The sequence below is a fragment of the Leptodactylus fuscus genome, chromosome 2, assembly GCF_031893055.1.
Source record: "Leptodactylus fuscus isolate aLepFus1 chromosome 2, aLepFus1.hap2, whole genome shotgun sequence".
In the NCBI taxonomy this organism is placed as follows: domain Eukaryota; kingdom Metazoa; phylum Chordata; class Amphibia; order Anura; family Leptodactylidae; genus Leptodactylus; species Leptodactylus fuscus.
In genome coordinates this window covers 44,087,635-44,103,955 of record NC_134266.1, presented here as the reverse complement: position 1 = coordinate 44,103,955, position 16,321 = coordinate 44,087,635, and the positions used below count along the sequence as shown (strand labels likewise).

The 16,321-nt window shown below is 43.0% G+C and overlaps 1 protein-coding gene across 1 annotated transcript in view; it reads right to left on the bottom strand.

The window, feature by feature from the left end:
- The window catches only part of PRKX (protein kinase cAMP-dependent X-linked catalytic subunit), a 123,199-nt gene that overhangs the window by 18,779 nt on the left and 88,099 nt on the right, over positions 1 to 16,321 (bottom strand). The window contains exons 3-4 of the mRNA XM_075263681.1: positions 15,076 to 15,244; positions 9,213 to 9,476 (exon numbers count right to left, since the gene is read on the bottom strand). Of these exons, the coding sequence (XP_075119782.1) occupies positions 9,213 to 9,476; positions 15,076 to 15,244 (433 nt within the window). The remainder of the gene's footprint in view (positions 1 to 9,212; positions 9,477 to 15,075; positions 15,245 to 16,321) is intronic.

Sequence of the window (16,321 nt, the reverse complement as noted above, 5' to 3'; positions counted from 1 at the left end):
CCGTGTTTGGCGCTAGGATTTAGATTACAGGCTCCTATGGGCAAAGTGCTGATTTGTTTCCATTATTCGTCACTTTATAACTTTATTGCTTCCAGTGAAATACATTTGTGTTAGAAATAACTCTTATTATTGCATTTTTCCTCCACAGACCTATTCCTATTAAGACTGGCCATAGAGTGTGCGCGTGAATGTATGGGACATTGAGGCAGGGTTCACACAGTGCTGTTTAGTGTTTAGCACATTTCTACTATGCCAGAAAACCTGCTTATCAATTTAAAGTGGTTATAACACAAACCCACAAAAAAATGTAAATAAATTGTTGATCGGTGGCGATCCAAGCACTGAGACCGCTGCCTTTCTAGAGACTGGGGGTTGTTTTAGGGCTAGTTCACACGGTGTTGGTGACAGAGTATTTTGGTCCTGATTTTGATGCGGGAAGCCGCGTCAGAATAGGACCAAAATGCGCCTTCCGCGACTGTCGCCGCTTCCGACAGTCGTGGCTTCCTACTCCGGAGTAGGCCCAAATAAATGGGCCCAGACCAGAGGGTGCTGTTGCGAGGCCGACACCGGGGCTGAATCAGCCGTGGAATCCGCCTGAAGAAAGGGCAGCTCGATTCTTTTTAGTGGGAACAAACCATTCACGGAAAAACAGAACGCTAGCGGTCTACATAGACCACTATCGTGAGGGGGCAGATTTTGAGGTGGATTCGGCATCATAATCCACTCCTCTTGCCCCATGTGATAAAGCCCTTATCCTGTGGACACAGTTGCACTTTAAAGGTTCACTGGAACACAAAATATTTGGGGTTCATCACCCACCAAACACTATTATACTCTGATGTGTCCTCAGATTCCAGAGTATAATAAGTAGAGGTGAGTACAAATACTAGGTACTTATGGGTATATTTACTTTTTGTCACACTTCTCATGGGTGTCCTCTTCACACCTCCCGCTCTTGTTGCTCCCCCATTGCAAACCTTGGAGGTGCATGGCATCAGATCTAGGCCAGAAGAGGCCTGTAGAGGACGCCAGGAACTGACAAATGCTGCCAAGATACCCAGGAGAGGTGAGTATAAGTGTTTGTTATCCCCCCTTCCCCTAGGCCTGAGGTTGAACCTCATGACTATTCTCTAAAGGAATCACTACTCTAAACCGAAAAATCACCATGTGAATCCAGCCTTGGCCTCCATTCATTCATACATACATATTTTGCATCTATGGGTGAACCATTACCAAAAATCCCTCATGAATCTATTGAGGGGTCTATAAAACTAGAGTGAAAAGCCCCATTCACATTAACTGATTTTAATGCAGCCGAGCCATCATTCACCTGAATAGAGACTTAGGTAAAATCCATTTGTACTGCTACAAAAAACCTATTGAGCTACAGCTGCAATCCAAAGCAATAAACTGCGCTGTATGCAATCTTGTGGTGTGCCGCTACCAAATGACTTACAGGGTTTCATGGGAGACGGATACTTCTGTAGGACATCCAGCAAAGACTTCTTTTAAACATATAAGAAGTTTTCCTTACAAAAAAAAAACAACCTGAAGGTAGCCTCACGCTAGGTTCACAGTAGTGTTCGAGCTTCTGTTCTTCAGGTCCGAAAAAATCAGAAACCCTATCCAGTTAAATAGCAGTTACTCGCAGACCCCACTGAGACTATAATGGGGTCCTCTGGGTGGCCGCCTGAAATCGGCAGAGAGATCAGTCCTTCTTGGAGAGACTTTTCTCTACATCAATTATAAGCGGAATGGGGGACGAACACTAGTGTGAACCAAACCTTAGACTTTTTTATCTGGGAACTTCTAGCAAATTCCATACTGTGTGACCCAAATAGGAATGATAAAATATATTACTGTATGCTATATAGGCCACTGGAAACAACCTATCAACCCAGGCCCTGCAGTTAGGTAGGTTAGGGTCACCTGAACCCAACTGTGTTTCCATTTGTGAAGCGGACCCTCATATTTGGAAATATGTATATCAGCGATTTGAAGCAATAAAGTCCTTGTCACTTATCTCGGCAATGACATTGTTGCATCTCATTTGCATACTAGGCAATGGCGGCATCTCAATGCTTTGTTGTTACAAAAAGGTGCAACACGATGAAATTGTACGGCGAATTCTGCACTGATCTTTTCTGTTTCATGTGAATAGGGCTTTGAAAATCCATCCCCATGCAGTTGCATTGCACATTGTTGCAGATGTCAGCTCATGACATGTGATTTTTTATATCTATATCATATTTCGTTTCGCTGGTACTGTCGAGACATCTGCAGTTAATAATACAGAGTGATCCAGAAAGAATGGTCCAAAATTATAGCCTTGGTATTTGTAACTGAGGGAATAGAACACATGTATCACCATGAAAAGACGCGCTATGTAGCCTGGCTTTAGCCTTACACTACAAACGTTCTGTGTGATTTTGCCTGGCGATATACTATCCAGTGATCCATCATCTCAGCTCGTTCATATCCTGAGAAGTCGCAGGGTGGTCTGGTGATCGTGATATAGGGCTCACAATGTACATTTTACCCTATCAGTAGGTCTTTGGAGTATGGGAGGAAACCCACGCAAACACGGGGTGAACATACAAACTCCTTGCAGATGTTGTCATTGGCAGGATTTGAACCCAGGGCTCCAGTACTGCAAGGCTGCAGTGCTAACCACTGAGCCAACGTGTTGCCCAGCATCGATATTTCTAATGACACCTACACCTGATGAAGGGCTCCCACAGCCTGAAACGTTGCTCAAGTCGTATGACTATGTAATGTTTACTATGCAGCTCCATATCTTGCAAGGTTTCTGATAAATTATAATAAAATAAGCAAGCTCAGAGAATTTGTTTGGAGTCTTGTCCATCCTTTTCTTTTTTGGAACACCAGTGAATTTGTCCACTTCTAATATGGCCTGCAAGTCAATACAAAAGTCATTGTGTTTGTGTGTGGACAGCTTTGGCTCCTGAATCTGTAATCTGTATGGCTTACAGTACAGACATTTTAGTAAGATACACCATACTGTGGTTTCCACAACCGCCAAAAATGCTGAGTTTCCACAACATGAAGCTTTAGCTAAACTCTAAAGGCCCCAGGTAGCAAAGTGCAGCTGCAAAGTCTTGCAAACAAAAAAAACCCAAAACACAAACGGCAGAAAAAAAAGTAGCCAAAACACTTGCATGCAAGTCTACGGAGAAAACACAGCAGCTTTACGGGTAAGACTAACATGCTGCATTTTTCAAAAATACTGTGTTTTTCTGAAGTGTGAGAATAAGATTAAGGGCTAGTTCAGACGTGGGGCGCCCGCGCGGGTTTTCACACAGAGAGAGACTCTCTCTGGTCAAAACCCGCCTGCCATGACCATCGTGGTCGCGGCTTTCCCCTCCTATGTCGGCTCAAATGAATGAGCCGACATAGGAGGGTGCTGCCGCTAGGCGGAAGCCGCGGTCCAGCGCGCTGCGGCTTCCGCCTGAAGAAAGGACATGTCGCTTCTTTGCTCCGCTAGCCTGGAGGTCTGCATAGACCACCATTGTAAAGGGGCGGATTTTGAAGCAAAATCCACTGTCAAAATCCGCCCCTTTGTTCACGTGTGAACGAGCCAAGAGATTGAGACATTTTTTTTTGGCTGTTGCTGCTCAAACACAGTATGTCTAACAAAGTGAATGAGATTTTATGCAATCTCATCCGCCGATTTCTGAAAAAAATGTTGCAGGAAACAGCTTGCAAAACACGCAACATGTTCATCTTAACAGCATTTTCCCTGTGTTTTGCTACCTGTGGCCGCGGCATTCACACTACTGCCGCTGTCTGCCCCGGGGTTTCTGTCCTAAACCCTGGGAAAACTGGACAGGGGACAGCTTGCCAGCAGTCTGCTTTAAAGCTCATTCATTGGAATAGGGTTTTAAAGGTGACCGCCGGTGTCTTTATGCAGCCTCCCCACCTGGAAACTTTTTTTTTTTTTTTTTTTAATAGCACGGACACAAAGTCGGGAATGCAGGTCTTTGTGTCCGTGAAAAAAAAAAAAAAAAGTTTTTCAGGCAGAGAGACTGCTTACAGACACAGGCAGTCACCTTTAAAAACCCATTCAAATGAATGGGTTTTAAAGCCGACCACTAGCAGCGATGGGGGCAATTTTCCCGTTGCCTGTGCACCTGCGCAGTCTGCTCTGCCCAAGGTCTAGAAGTTACAAGCCTGCGCCGGAAGACGACGCTGCGGACGACGACGCTGCGGACGACGAAGGAGGCGTCACTGTAGACACTTCTATGGCAGCGGTGCGGACGCCCCCATCGTTGTTTGAGCGCTGGTGCCAGCCCCCATTGCTGCGAGAAAACTCATTCACATACCGGTAAAAAACGGTATTTCTAAGAAACGGCGCAGCGGAGACCACGTCTAAAGGTAAGAGACAAATAGCCTTTCTAAAGGCTATTCCGACGTCTTATCCACAAAAAAAAAGGTTTTAATGGTAGAATCCCTTTAAGGAGAGATCACCATCACAGGCGTATGGAGACATACAAAAGTTTTTTTCACTCCACTAGGAGGAATTATGGGAAAAATATGCAAATCTGTTTCCAAGGATGTAAATAGGAAAACAGTGCCTCTGTTTGCTGCCCTCTAGGGGCAGCTCCCTTAGACATCATGCCCAACTTTTTCAGCAAGCCTTAATGCTATGATGTGGAGTTTAGCCAAATCAATATCCCAGCTGTGAACAGTGCTGTTTCGATCTGGTTGGATCTCCTCAGCACAGCATAGGAAAAGCTGATTTGGCAGAGATGAGAGACTTCTAGACCAGGTTCTGGGGATATTATCACTCCTTAAGGAGAGATCACCTTCACAGGAATATGGAGAATTACAAATGCCTTTTTCGCTCCACTGGGGGGGATTTATGGGAAAAATATGCAAATCTGTTTCCCAAGCTGTAAATAGGAAAACAGTCATATTTTCAGTAGGGAAATCATCCTTATTGTTGAGCAATTTGGCACCGCCTTGGTACCTACTGAGACCCTGTAAAAATCTTCTGCTCAGTTATTGAGTAATGTGTATATGAAATAAGAGAAGGCAGAATTGGTGTCTAATAACCCGAGCACCCGCCATTTGGCTGCCCAATCGATCATGTTTATCGGCTTAAACAAGCAGTGTAAATATGTAATGGCGTAGGTATAAGAAGGTATAAGGATCTGGAACACCTAGAGTAAATTTACTGTAGGCAATCCTTCAGTAAGTTAGGCTTTGTTCACACGTGTGTTAGGGTTTTCAATTACAGATAACAGAATCCAAAACACAATGTGATCAATAAACATTACCATTTCACTTGCCAAAGTCACAGAGTCAGTACTGATGGTGTGAATAGTAACATCCAGTTATAGGTTTATTAATACCTTTCTAGGAGGAAAAAAGTAACGTTCCAAGATACTCCAGAATTGGTAATTCATGACGACTACGTCAGGAGATTCCAGAAATCCAGCTCGAGATCCAATACTGTAGATGGGTAGCACCTTATATTTTGGATGGGACAGCATCTAGGATACTAGGATCGAAACGTCCCTATGGTTATATCATTGTGGGAGGTAAAATAGTGAATGGGGTATTAAAACTACATGGAAGACCCTGATGTCCAGATCCATTGTCCAGATGATCTTTGTGTTTGCCTCCTAAGCTGTCTCGAAAGTTCATTTTAGGTTTTACCATCATCTAATTGCAACGCTTTACTAGGCAACAACGAATAATCTGTTCCTCCAGGAAGACGGCTGATCTATAAATAAGTAAACGGATGTGAAACTACAGACAGAGGAACGCTAGAATAACAAAGGGGTGACATCTAAAACTGTCATAGTAACTGGATAGTGCACGCTAAAGAAGAAAGCCATTTCTCTTCACAAATGTACAACATAACCACGGGACAAAAGGAGCCCCACTGTCCTAAAGTTAACTAAGGGTAAGTTCACACTACTGTTGCGAACACCCATTGCTCTCAACGGTTACAAGATGAGGGAAACAGACTTTTAGAGCAATAGAGTGACCGACACCGACAGAAACCTCCTCATACTGTATCCTTTTCCATTGACACTGTGTAACCAACATGGCGGACGCTTTCTTTTTTTTTTTTTTTTTTTATGTAGATTGTGAGCCCCACATAGAGCTCACAATGTATATTTTTCCCTATCATTATGTCTTTTTTGGAATATGGGATGGAAATCCATGCAAACACGGGGAGAACATACAAACTCCTTGCAGATGGTTTTATGTCGCTTTCTTCTGCCACACTTCTGACTGAAGGAAGAGTCCATCATGCACAACTTCTTCTCAAGCTACAAAAGTAAACAAAAATGACTGAAGAAAGCTTCCATCATGCTCTTCAACGGGAACGGACACAAACATAGAGACGGTTTCGTCTGTGTCAGTCACTTCATTGTCCTCATTTTATGGGAGCGACAGACATTCAAAATGGTGGTGTGATCATCCCCCTATAGTTAGTTGACTTGTATGGCACTAAGAGCTTATGGATATACACCAAGGGGGCTAGCAAACAGCGTAGTAGTTGTAGATACCACTTTTGATAGCGAGTACCAAAAACCCAAAACCCAAGGAGCCCTCTCTAATACTTTCTGGTATCTTGATAACACAGTCAGCATCAAAATCAGAACCAGAGACTAGAATGTTCTGAAGGTTAATATTCAAGGTGATCTGCAATAGATCATCATAAAGCTCACCTATCCTTCACTCAACAAATGGTAGTGGTTAGGGAAGGAATGGTATAGAGACGTTACAGGAATAAGGAATGGAAGACAAGGCTGAGTTGAGGAAAGACCAGAAGGTGTATATATATATAAAAAAGAAGGAAGGAAGGAAGGAAGGAAGGAAGAGTGGGAAAGAGAAGAAGGAAAGAATTTGTAGCACCATATCTGTACATGGAAATCTAATAACATCTATAGAGCTACAGTTGATTTTCCACTAGAGGAGGTCTTCTTCTGCTTTGTGCCGCTATAGGATGCTACTAAGGTACCTGCATGGAATGGTGTAATGATCTGTCCATTCCCTGAATACAGAAATATGCCACTTGTAAGATAATATAAGACATATCTGAGGGGTTGTCCCATTTTATAGAATGACATTCTGTGGAGGAAGCAGGCTAAACTTTTCGATGAACTCCTGCTAAGACTCCTTCCCAACAAGTTTAGGAGGTCAGAGAACCTTTTCCTAGAAAAGCTTATCTTATCCACTTTTTTTTTATCTTCAGTTTTCTAAAAGGTGCATTAGACCTTGGGAGTAGAGGTGAAATGTTCCTTAACGTTTCCTTGGACAAGGCTTCCTTCCTTTGTGTGGAGGATCAATACTCAAAGAAATGGACTCCATGGAGTCTAAGATTTTTCAGGTATTGGAAGATTTAACCATAAGAAAATGTGTGACCATGTCAGACACTTTAATTTTCTCAAGTAAATATTGTTGTATAACTCTGGTGCCTTAGCTACATTTTAATCCTGCAGTGACTGTTAACCTACTTTGCTGTCTGTTCACGTTCATAACTTTTCTATTTTTAATGTCAAAAAGTGTGATGGGGCAGAATCTTTTTTTTAAAATTTTTTATAGACTATCGAAGAGTCTAAATGACATAGTAAGACTATGTTGGAGTCTCCTGCAGAAATTCCAAATAGAGTCCTGTATGCCTGGCTTTACCTTCTGGCAATGTTGGTTAAAAATTAATGGTCAGCCAACCTAACCCACTACAGTCTGTAGCTATCTGTCATTTCATGGACTGGTGTTCAATTCTTCAGAATAAAGAATAAAACAGTGCGGTATTACTTTTTTCTGCAAACCTTTACAATTATGTCAATATCAAATGTTTTGTGTTTCGCTTCTGCTACCCCTGGTTCATATTAGCGTTTGGATTCCGTCCAGTTAGTCCGCATGAGGACTCCTCCCGAACAGAATAACAACGCAACTGCAAGTGCTGTGCTGTCAAAGCACACGGACCCCATAGACTATAATGGGGTCCATGTGCTTGCCACGCACTGCCAGTACGAATGATTCGTGACTGTAACTGGCTGGATGGGCCAACAAAATTGTTTATGGTCAGTATATGGTTTGTTATCTGTAACAATGCAATTTATAGCAAGCAAAGCAAATCAAAAGCATTGACTATAGTATCTTGGATTAATATTTTACAAGGCATCTGTTTAGATCAAAGCAATCAGGTGATTTCTGCTGACCTGTCAGAGCAGGATATTATAGAAGTACGAGTTCTATGATATACAGGTTATATGATTTTGGGACAGGCTTTTTAAAGGGGCTCGGTCATTGGAAAAAGTAATTTTTAATTAATCTCATCCTTGCATTGCCATTAAAAAGGCTATTCCACACCTACCTTTAGTATGTAAATTGTCTCAGTAGATTTTGAATAAGTCCGTTTTTCATAGGTTCTCTGTGCACCCTGGGAGTCTCTTGGTGCACTGTCTTCTGTATATATCGCACAGGCTGCTGCTGACTCCTCCTCCCTGCTCTCATACACAGCACACAGCATAGAGAGGAGTGCTGGCTAACAACTTCCTGTGCTGGCTGGAGCCTAATTAGCATATGAATAAAAACGGACTTATTCAAACACTACCGAGGCAATTTACATACAGAAGGTAGGTGTGGAATAGCCTTTCTAAAGGCTATGCAAGGATGTGATTAGTTAAAAATGACTTTTGCCAATGATAGAGCCCCTTTAAGTAATAAGCAGCATAAATCCTAATAGGACTCCTATGATAGTCAGCATGACTCTCTGTGTCTCTCCCAGGACTCCTGTGGGTATTTATTCTGGGGTTTTTTTTCTCAGAAATCCTGCTCTAAATCGTGTAACCCTAAATATCACAGTTTCTACACCTCAAATATATGTTGCATTGAGCTAGGGTAGCACAAATTACTGGATCACTTTAAGTACCTCAGCGTTCTACATTTGGGCTCCTTAGAGCCTGACATTTTCCAACATGTGAGCAATGTATTCCATCTAATCTTTGCAGTTGACAACCCCTACTTTTTCAGCAATTACACAGAAGAAAACCCATTGAACAACAACAAATGGATTAACGCGCAGTGCAACATATTCCAACTATCTCCATTTTATGGGCATGAAAATCGCTTTGGCAGTGCTACATAAACTAACCAGTAAGATAATAGCCAAATCCCCAGCAGGGCAAGTCATAAAGCAGTGGAAATGTTCAGAAAATAAGTGATACCTGTCTGAAAGCTTTTTCGCAAATCCAAAATCTGTGAGTTTGATGTGACCTTCTCGGTCCAGCAATATATTTTCAGGCTTCAAGTCTCTGTAAACAATTTCTTTGGAGTGCAAGTATTCTATAGCACAGATGATCTCTGAAGAGTAAAACAGTCCTGTGCTGTTGTTAAACCGTCCCATGTTACGCAGGTAGCTAAAGAGTTCTCCTCCGGGTACGTACTCCATCAGCATATATAAAAAGCGATCGTCATGGGAAGTCCAAAATCTAGAATCAAGAACGATAAATGGTCAGTAAGTCAAAGAACTTCATGCAAGAAACATTCTGGTGTGTTCATAGGTAACCCTCACTGGTTGTAAAGGTGACAGGTCGCTACAATGCCATTCTAAGGGCTAGGTCACACAGAGTTTTTTTGCAGGCGGATTTTGACGTGGAATCCGCCTGCAAAAAATGCTCCCTTTTATTTAGCTTCTTTTTCTTGCTAGCGATTTTTTTCAGCCCTATCTTCCCGCGGCTGAGACAGCCACGGCGTCCGCGGTGCAAGACTCGCTCTAGATTACGCCCATTAATTTGGTTCTAATCAGGAGCGGGATGCGCTGATGGGATTGCATTGGCATCCCGTCATGGCTAGCCACACAGAGAATTCACATGGCCGAAAAGGTTTGCGCTCTGTGAGCATACGGGTTTTGACAATGGGAGACCCTCTAAGGATATGGGCCCCACCCATATCCTAGCAATTATCCACCATTTTTATATAGTTACATAGTAGATGAGGTTGGAAGAAGACATCAGTCCATCATTTTATAATATACTTTTAAATGGATGGAGAAGATGGCTATGCCCAAATTCTTACATAAGGGTTTAAGGGGAACCCATCACCCCCCAGCCACTGGTAATGTTCATGACAGGAATACAATCCCAACCATATTTTACAAATGTACCACTTGGATGGCTATAATAACCTGTTGTAAGTAATATGCAAATTATCTTCACAGAAAACAGGGGGCGTTGCCTTCAGTTGTCCAGTCTATTGAGTGCAGCCCTGAAATCATGTGCAAGTGCATTACGCTCCTGTAGTACTGCAAGAGCATACTGCACATGCTCAGGATCTCATGAACATCGTCAAAATCCTGCACATGCGCTGCATGCTCCTGTAATGATTTAAGACAGAAGCGTCATGTGCAGGATTTCAACATAGCGCTCAATGACTGCAGGGCTGATGATGCTGTACCTCTGTCCGGGGGCCTGGATTGGCATTATTTATTGAGAACATGGCTGTGCCCGAGGATTGAAGGCCACGCCCCCTGTGCTCTGTGAAGATAATTTGCATATCTCTTAAAATAGGTGGTGTACAGTGGCTAGGGAAATTGGTAAACTCCCTTTAACTGAATGGGAAATCAAGCAAGGTGGTAGACCCTCCGGATTCTACGTGGTTTTATTTTGCTTTGCCTAACACCACAGTGGACTCCAATTGTAGATCTAAGGCCCAGGTTCACACTTGCGCTTGGGTTTCCATTCGGAGAGTTCGCTTGTGAACCCCCTGAACGCAAATCTACTCCGCATAGAAAAGTGGTTACCTTAGAAAATCTGGGGACCCCATAGATTATGATGTGGTCAATGTGGATAGAAAAGTGCTGCTTCCAGCGCTTTTCTTTCCACATTTTTCATGGGGAGAGGGGAACGGAATGGACCAAACACAGATGTGAACTGGGCACAAGATATTTTCTTACATAATGCCGATCACCATCATAAGGCAATTTTGCTTATTCAGAACATGATCAGGCTGTTTCTTAGCAATAACCAGCACATTTCGTAGAAGCCATGTCAAGATCTTCACTACTGCAAAGTAGACATAAGGATGATGGCCATCAGTGCTCCAGACCTATCAACAGTGAAAGGCAGATGGAAGCGGCTACTCAAAACCGAAAAATACATCCCCTTTCACCCTCACATACACAGTGGCAACACCAACAAAGGACTTTGTCTCCCTTACAAAGTTCTTTTCTGCGACAAAATCATACATAATTCTTGATATATGAACCAGTCTATTACAATACTGTAAAGATCACAGGAATGTATGTAGTTCTAACTACTGCAACATGATATACTCAATAAGAAACACTGTACATCAGGGGTGTCCAAACTTTTTCCAAGGAGGGACAGATTTGGTGTGGTGAAAAATATCCACATTTTTGTATATCACAGCATGTCAATCATTCCTACAGAAACGCTGGTGTTTTCCATATAGGAAAACTGCGAGCTCTGTGAAAAGCTCTGTGGAGAGCAGACAGGTGACTACTGGTACTTGGCTTGTAGGCCAGAGGCTCAATGTAGCCTGTAGCCTACAAGCTCTAACAGCAGCTCTGCGGATCTGGTTTTAAACAACTAGATCGGAGAACCAGGCTGCATTAACTTACCTATCCCTGCTCCTGCTCGCAGCCTCCTCTTCACTCTTCAGCCTTCAATGGGTCCTGTGCACTGCACATCAGGTCTCAATGACATAATGTGTGGCTCGTGGGTGCCCCCTGGTGGATGAAGAGGGGGCCTTGAGCAGGAGTGGATAAAGGCAAGTTAATAGGGGCCGTAACTAGACCTCCACTGCCTATTAAAAAAGTAGTGGGGATCTGGTACGGTCCCCTAAATGCAATAGTAACCCGGGTAAAATTTGTACGCAGGCCGCATTTGGCCCACGGGCCAGACTTTGGACATGCCTGCTCTACATAGTGGACAGAGCCGTCTGCTTTCTGTGCCATTCACTTGGAGTTCCGGTGCCAGTGGCTACTGAAAAAAAGCTAACTGAAGGAGTGTTAGATGTTGGATCCCCACAAATCTGATATTGCTGACTTATCCTAAGAATCGGCCATAAACATGAAAAAGCATGCAAAACCCCTTTAAATATTTTTAGTAAAAACAAAAAAGTCATTTAAACAACCTTAAACCAAGTCTTAGACCTGGTTCACATCTGCGTTCAGTATTCCGTTCAGGAAAGCCACTTGGGGACCCCGAATGGAATACCGAACGCATAGTGGAGTATGAGTGTTTTCCGCTTAACCCCTTGCTGTAAGGTCGCTCCCATGCATTCCTATGGGAGCGAGGTATTCGAAACTCTAGTTTCGAATACTATTAGCTCATCTCTACACAGAACCAATTGGTTAACAAATTTGAAAAGAATGTGGCCCACAAATTTTTCTACCGGCGGCCCATTAACATGGATGAGTTTGAAACCCCCCTGGCCGAGAAGGTAAGTAACCTAATCACTGCTGTCAGCAGCTTTAAGAGGGTTAATCCACTGACAGACTCCAGATAATATCCATCTATAAAAAATGGCCACCGGTTTAGATTTTGACTACAAAAAAGGCCACCTTGTACGCAGCAATGACTGTATAAAAATGTCCTATAGGAGGTTTCTCGGATACGTATACTGTACGGCTAGGAGACTCAATTCTCCATAGATCAGCTGCTCGGGAAATAATGTACATTCTAAAAACAAGAAGTGAATGATTTTTTTCTGCTTTTCAGTGTCCTGTGCTGAATGTGCTGTGTCGGCCCTTTTATTAGAAAGTATCCAGTAATCTAGCGGATTAATCATCTTGTAAGCCTGCATGTATCCACTGCCGCTGGCAACACAAAAGGTCAAAGCTATGACACTTGTGCCACTGCCCAAAAGCTCGGTGACAAGTTGCATAACAGAGAGCTCAGTGATGAATGCAGCTCCGCCGCTGAATACAATCATCTGCCATTTTTTTTTGCAATGAACTCATCATGTGTAGACAGCTATTCCTGCTTTACAGTAGACTTTCATCCCCTTATGACTGGGACACAGGAAAGGCATTATACAATATTAGAATACTAGTTCTTTGCACAATGGGGGAGATTTACTATCAGTGTCTATTAACCAGCGCAAGCTTGGACTATACAGAGCTAAAATGCACCAGATGGCTGCAACTGGATGATATATGTGGTGCACATGTAGTGTCTAATCTGTTTACACCACCTATTACCTGGCAGTGTGTGATGATAACAATAATAATAAATTAATTATTATTATTATTATTATTATTATTATTATGGCACTTTTTTGGGTCAGAAATGGTCTCAATATAAGCACCACCCATTTTTCTGGCAAATTTCACCCCTTTAGCCACTAAACCCTCTTGGCAAGGAAAGCAACTACCAGACCTCAAACTTGGTTGGATGAGCAACAAAAGGCAAAAGGGGAATGGAGGAAAGGGAAGGAAGGGAAAGTGAGGAAGGAAAAAGGAAAAGTGAGGAAGGAAAGGGGGAAGGGAAAGGGAAAGTGAGGAAGGAAAAGGAAAAGTGAGGAAGGAAAAAGGAAAAGTGAGGAAGGAAAAAGGAAAAGTGAGGAAGGAAAGGGGGAAGGGAAAGGGAAAGTGAGGAAGGAAAAAGGAAAAGTGAGGAAGGGAAAAGGAAAGGAAGGAACTGTATCAAGCCAAAAACTGAAGGAGGAAAAAAAAAATTAAATCAGACCAGGGACTATTGTTTGTCCTTATTTTTTCCCTTACACGTAACTGTTTTCCTTCACAATATAGAAGGCTTGCTCATCTACCCGTCTCAATAAACATGGCTTCCGAGCTATGTGCCATATTCACCCCTTTTGCAATCACTGCCTGCAGTGGCGTAACTAGGAATGGCGGGGCCCCATGGCAAACTTTTGACATGGGCCCCCCAACCGACACCGAAGACCTCAACCAACCCCCTCCTCCGCACTCTATTATGTCCCTTAGTAAGCCCTGCACACAGTATTATGTCCATTAGTGGCCCCTGCACAATGTATTGTCCCCCATAGTGGCCCCTGCACACAGTATTATACCCCATAGTGGCTCCAGCATACAGTATTATGTCCCATAGTGGCCCCTGCACACAGTATTATCCCCCATAGTGGCCCCTGCACACAGTATTATACCCCATAGTGGCCCCTGCACACAGTATTATGTCCCTTAGTGGCCCCTGCACACAGTATTATGTCCCTTAGTGGTCCCTCTACACAGTATTATGTCCCACTGTGGACACCCATAAACAAATGATTATACTCTGGGGTCTTTTCAGACCCCAGAGTATAATAATCGGAGACCCGGGGGAATAAAAACATTAAAAAAAACAGTTGCTTACCTGTCCCCGGCTCCTATGCTGTCGGCCACCGCTCTCGTCCTTCTTTAATGACATCGGACGTCATATGACCCGGGAAGCAGGCTGGGTTCATGTGACGTCAGAGACGTCAGACAAGTATGAAGGAGGCCTGGCAGGATCGTGGAGAGGTAAGTAACAGTATTTTTTATGTTCCCTTACCTCTCCCGGTCCGCCGATCACTATACTCGGGGGTCTGCAAATGGCCGGGCCCTGTGGAAGCCGCCTCCTCTGCCTCTATGGTAGTTACGTCCCTGACTTCCTGTATATAACTCCAATGTTTCCACTCTTTTACGCAATGGACTATAAGTTGTAGAGTGTAGAGAATACTCTGTACATAGTATATGCCAACCAAGTCTGTCAAATCAATCAAGGTTAACAGGACAGAACTAGAATACAGTTCCTCACATGGTCTATACATTTTCCATAGTTAAAGTGGATCAGTCATGAAAAGATATCTGAAATGGGTGTAACCATCTTATTCATATATGACATAAGCCGTAACCTGACAGATGCGGATCCCACCTCTGACCCCTACCTCCACAACCAGGGGCCTCTGACCACAGTTTGGTGCGGTAGCCTTAGGTCACTGTCTATGTGGATTGTAAATGGAAAGTCGGGGGTCATCTGTCACATCATCGTACATTTATAGGATAGCCTATGGATAACAAAACATAGAAAAGTCCCAGATGAAGACTTGAGAAATGTTTTGAATACTTACAGTCTGACTAAAAATGGATGGTTCACTTCCTTCAAGACAGATTTCTCATTGTGTACATGCTGCTCTTGCTTGAGGCGAATGACATCGGGAATGCTCATGACTTTTAGTGCAAAATAGTGCTTTGCCATCTTTTCTTTCACTAGATGGACCCTCCCAAAGGTTCCGGTTCCTAGAAATAAAAAAAGGTACAAAAAAAAAGAAATAGGTCAAAATTTACGGTAGCTCTTATATAAAAGGCTGCAAAGGTAAAATGGCAATTCTGACCACTTATGTGATAATCCACCACCTTCTCGTACAATATATTACTGAATAACTTGGCACGCTTGCCACACTGGACTCTGAAAAGCCTGGGTGACATCTGTAATGGTCGCCACATACATAATACGAGTATATTATAGAATAGAAGATTGCTGGTTGAAAGTGTGCTGCACGTCCGACTCTTTTGTCTGGTATCCATTCTTTTAAGCTGAACCAAACGCATCCCATTATAGTCAACACCGTTGGTGTCTGCTGTATAAAGTGGCCTGTGTTTCCGTTGTTCTGGTCCTCGGACGGACCAGAACAATGGGCTTCAGCCTGAAGAGTCATCTCGACTTATACACCTATATTTTACAAGTAAACAGGACCCCCAGCTTGGGGAAGTATATAGTGAGAAGAAATCTATACGTTCTATGATCAGCGTAACTAAATGTTCTGTACGGCTATGGAATAAGACCAGGCATATCTGTAGAAAATATGAAAGCAATGTGTTCACTGCAGAAGTGTTATTTTCTATCTTCCCCGTACATTTCAGAGAGGACTCTGAGGTCAGGCTAACCAGAAGCGCTCCCTGGGGGGGAGACACATTTTGATGTGATGTTAGACTATTAATAGAAAAATGTATGGCTATATTTACAAGTGCTGTCAGTAACCCTTAGAGTCACCGCTAAATAAAATGTGCCACTTCTATCCCGCTTACACAGTATTACAGGGGTGATTATTGCAAGAAGAGGGTTTCACATTCTCATACAAGGATATAGAAGGACATTTAGATTTATGTACATTATTGGAGGATGAAAAATGATGCCGGTCTGATACACGGAGCTACGACACCTCCGTCAATAGGCACCATCTTTTATTGTTGAGGCTGAAAACCTGTGGAAAGGTAACTAGGAAGTGTAGACTACAGCGGCGCGGATCAAATACATCGTACACAGGGCTCAAACACAAAGTATGTTAGAAAACTGCACAAGCAACATGTTACAGG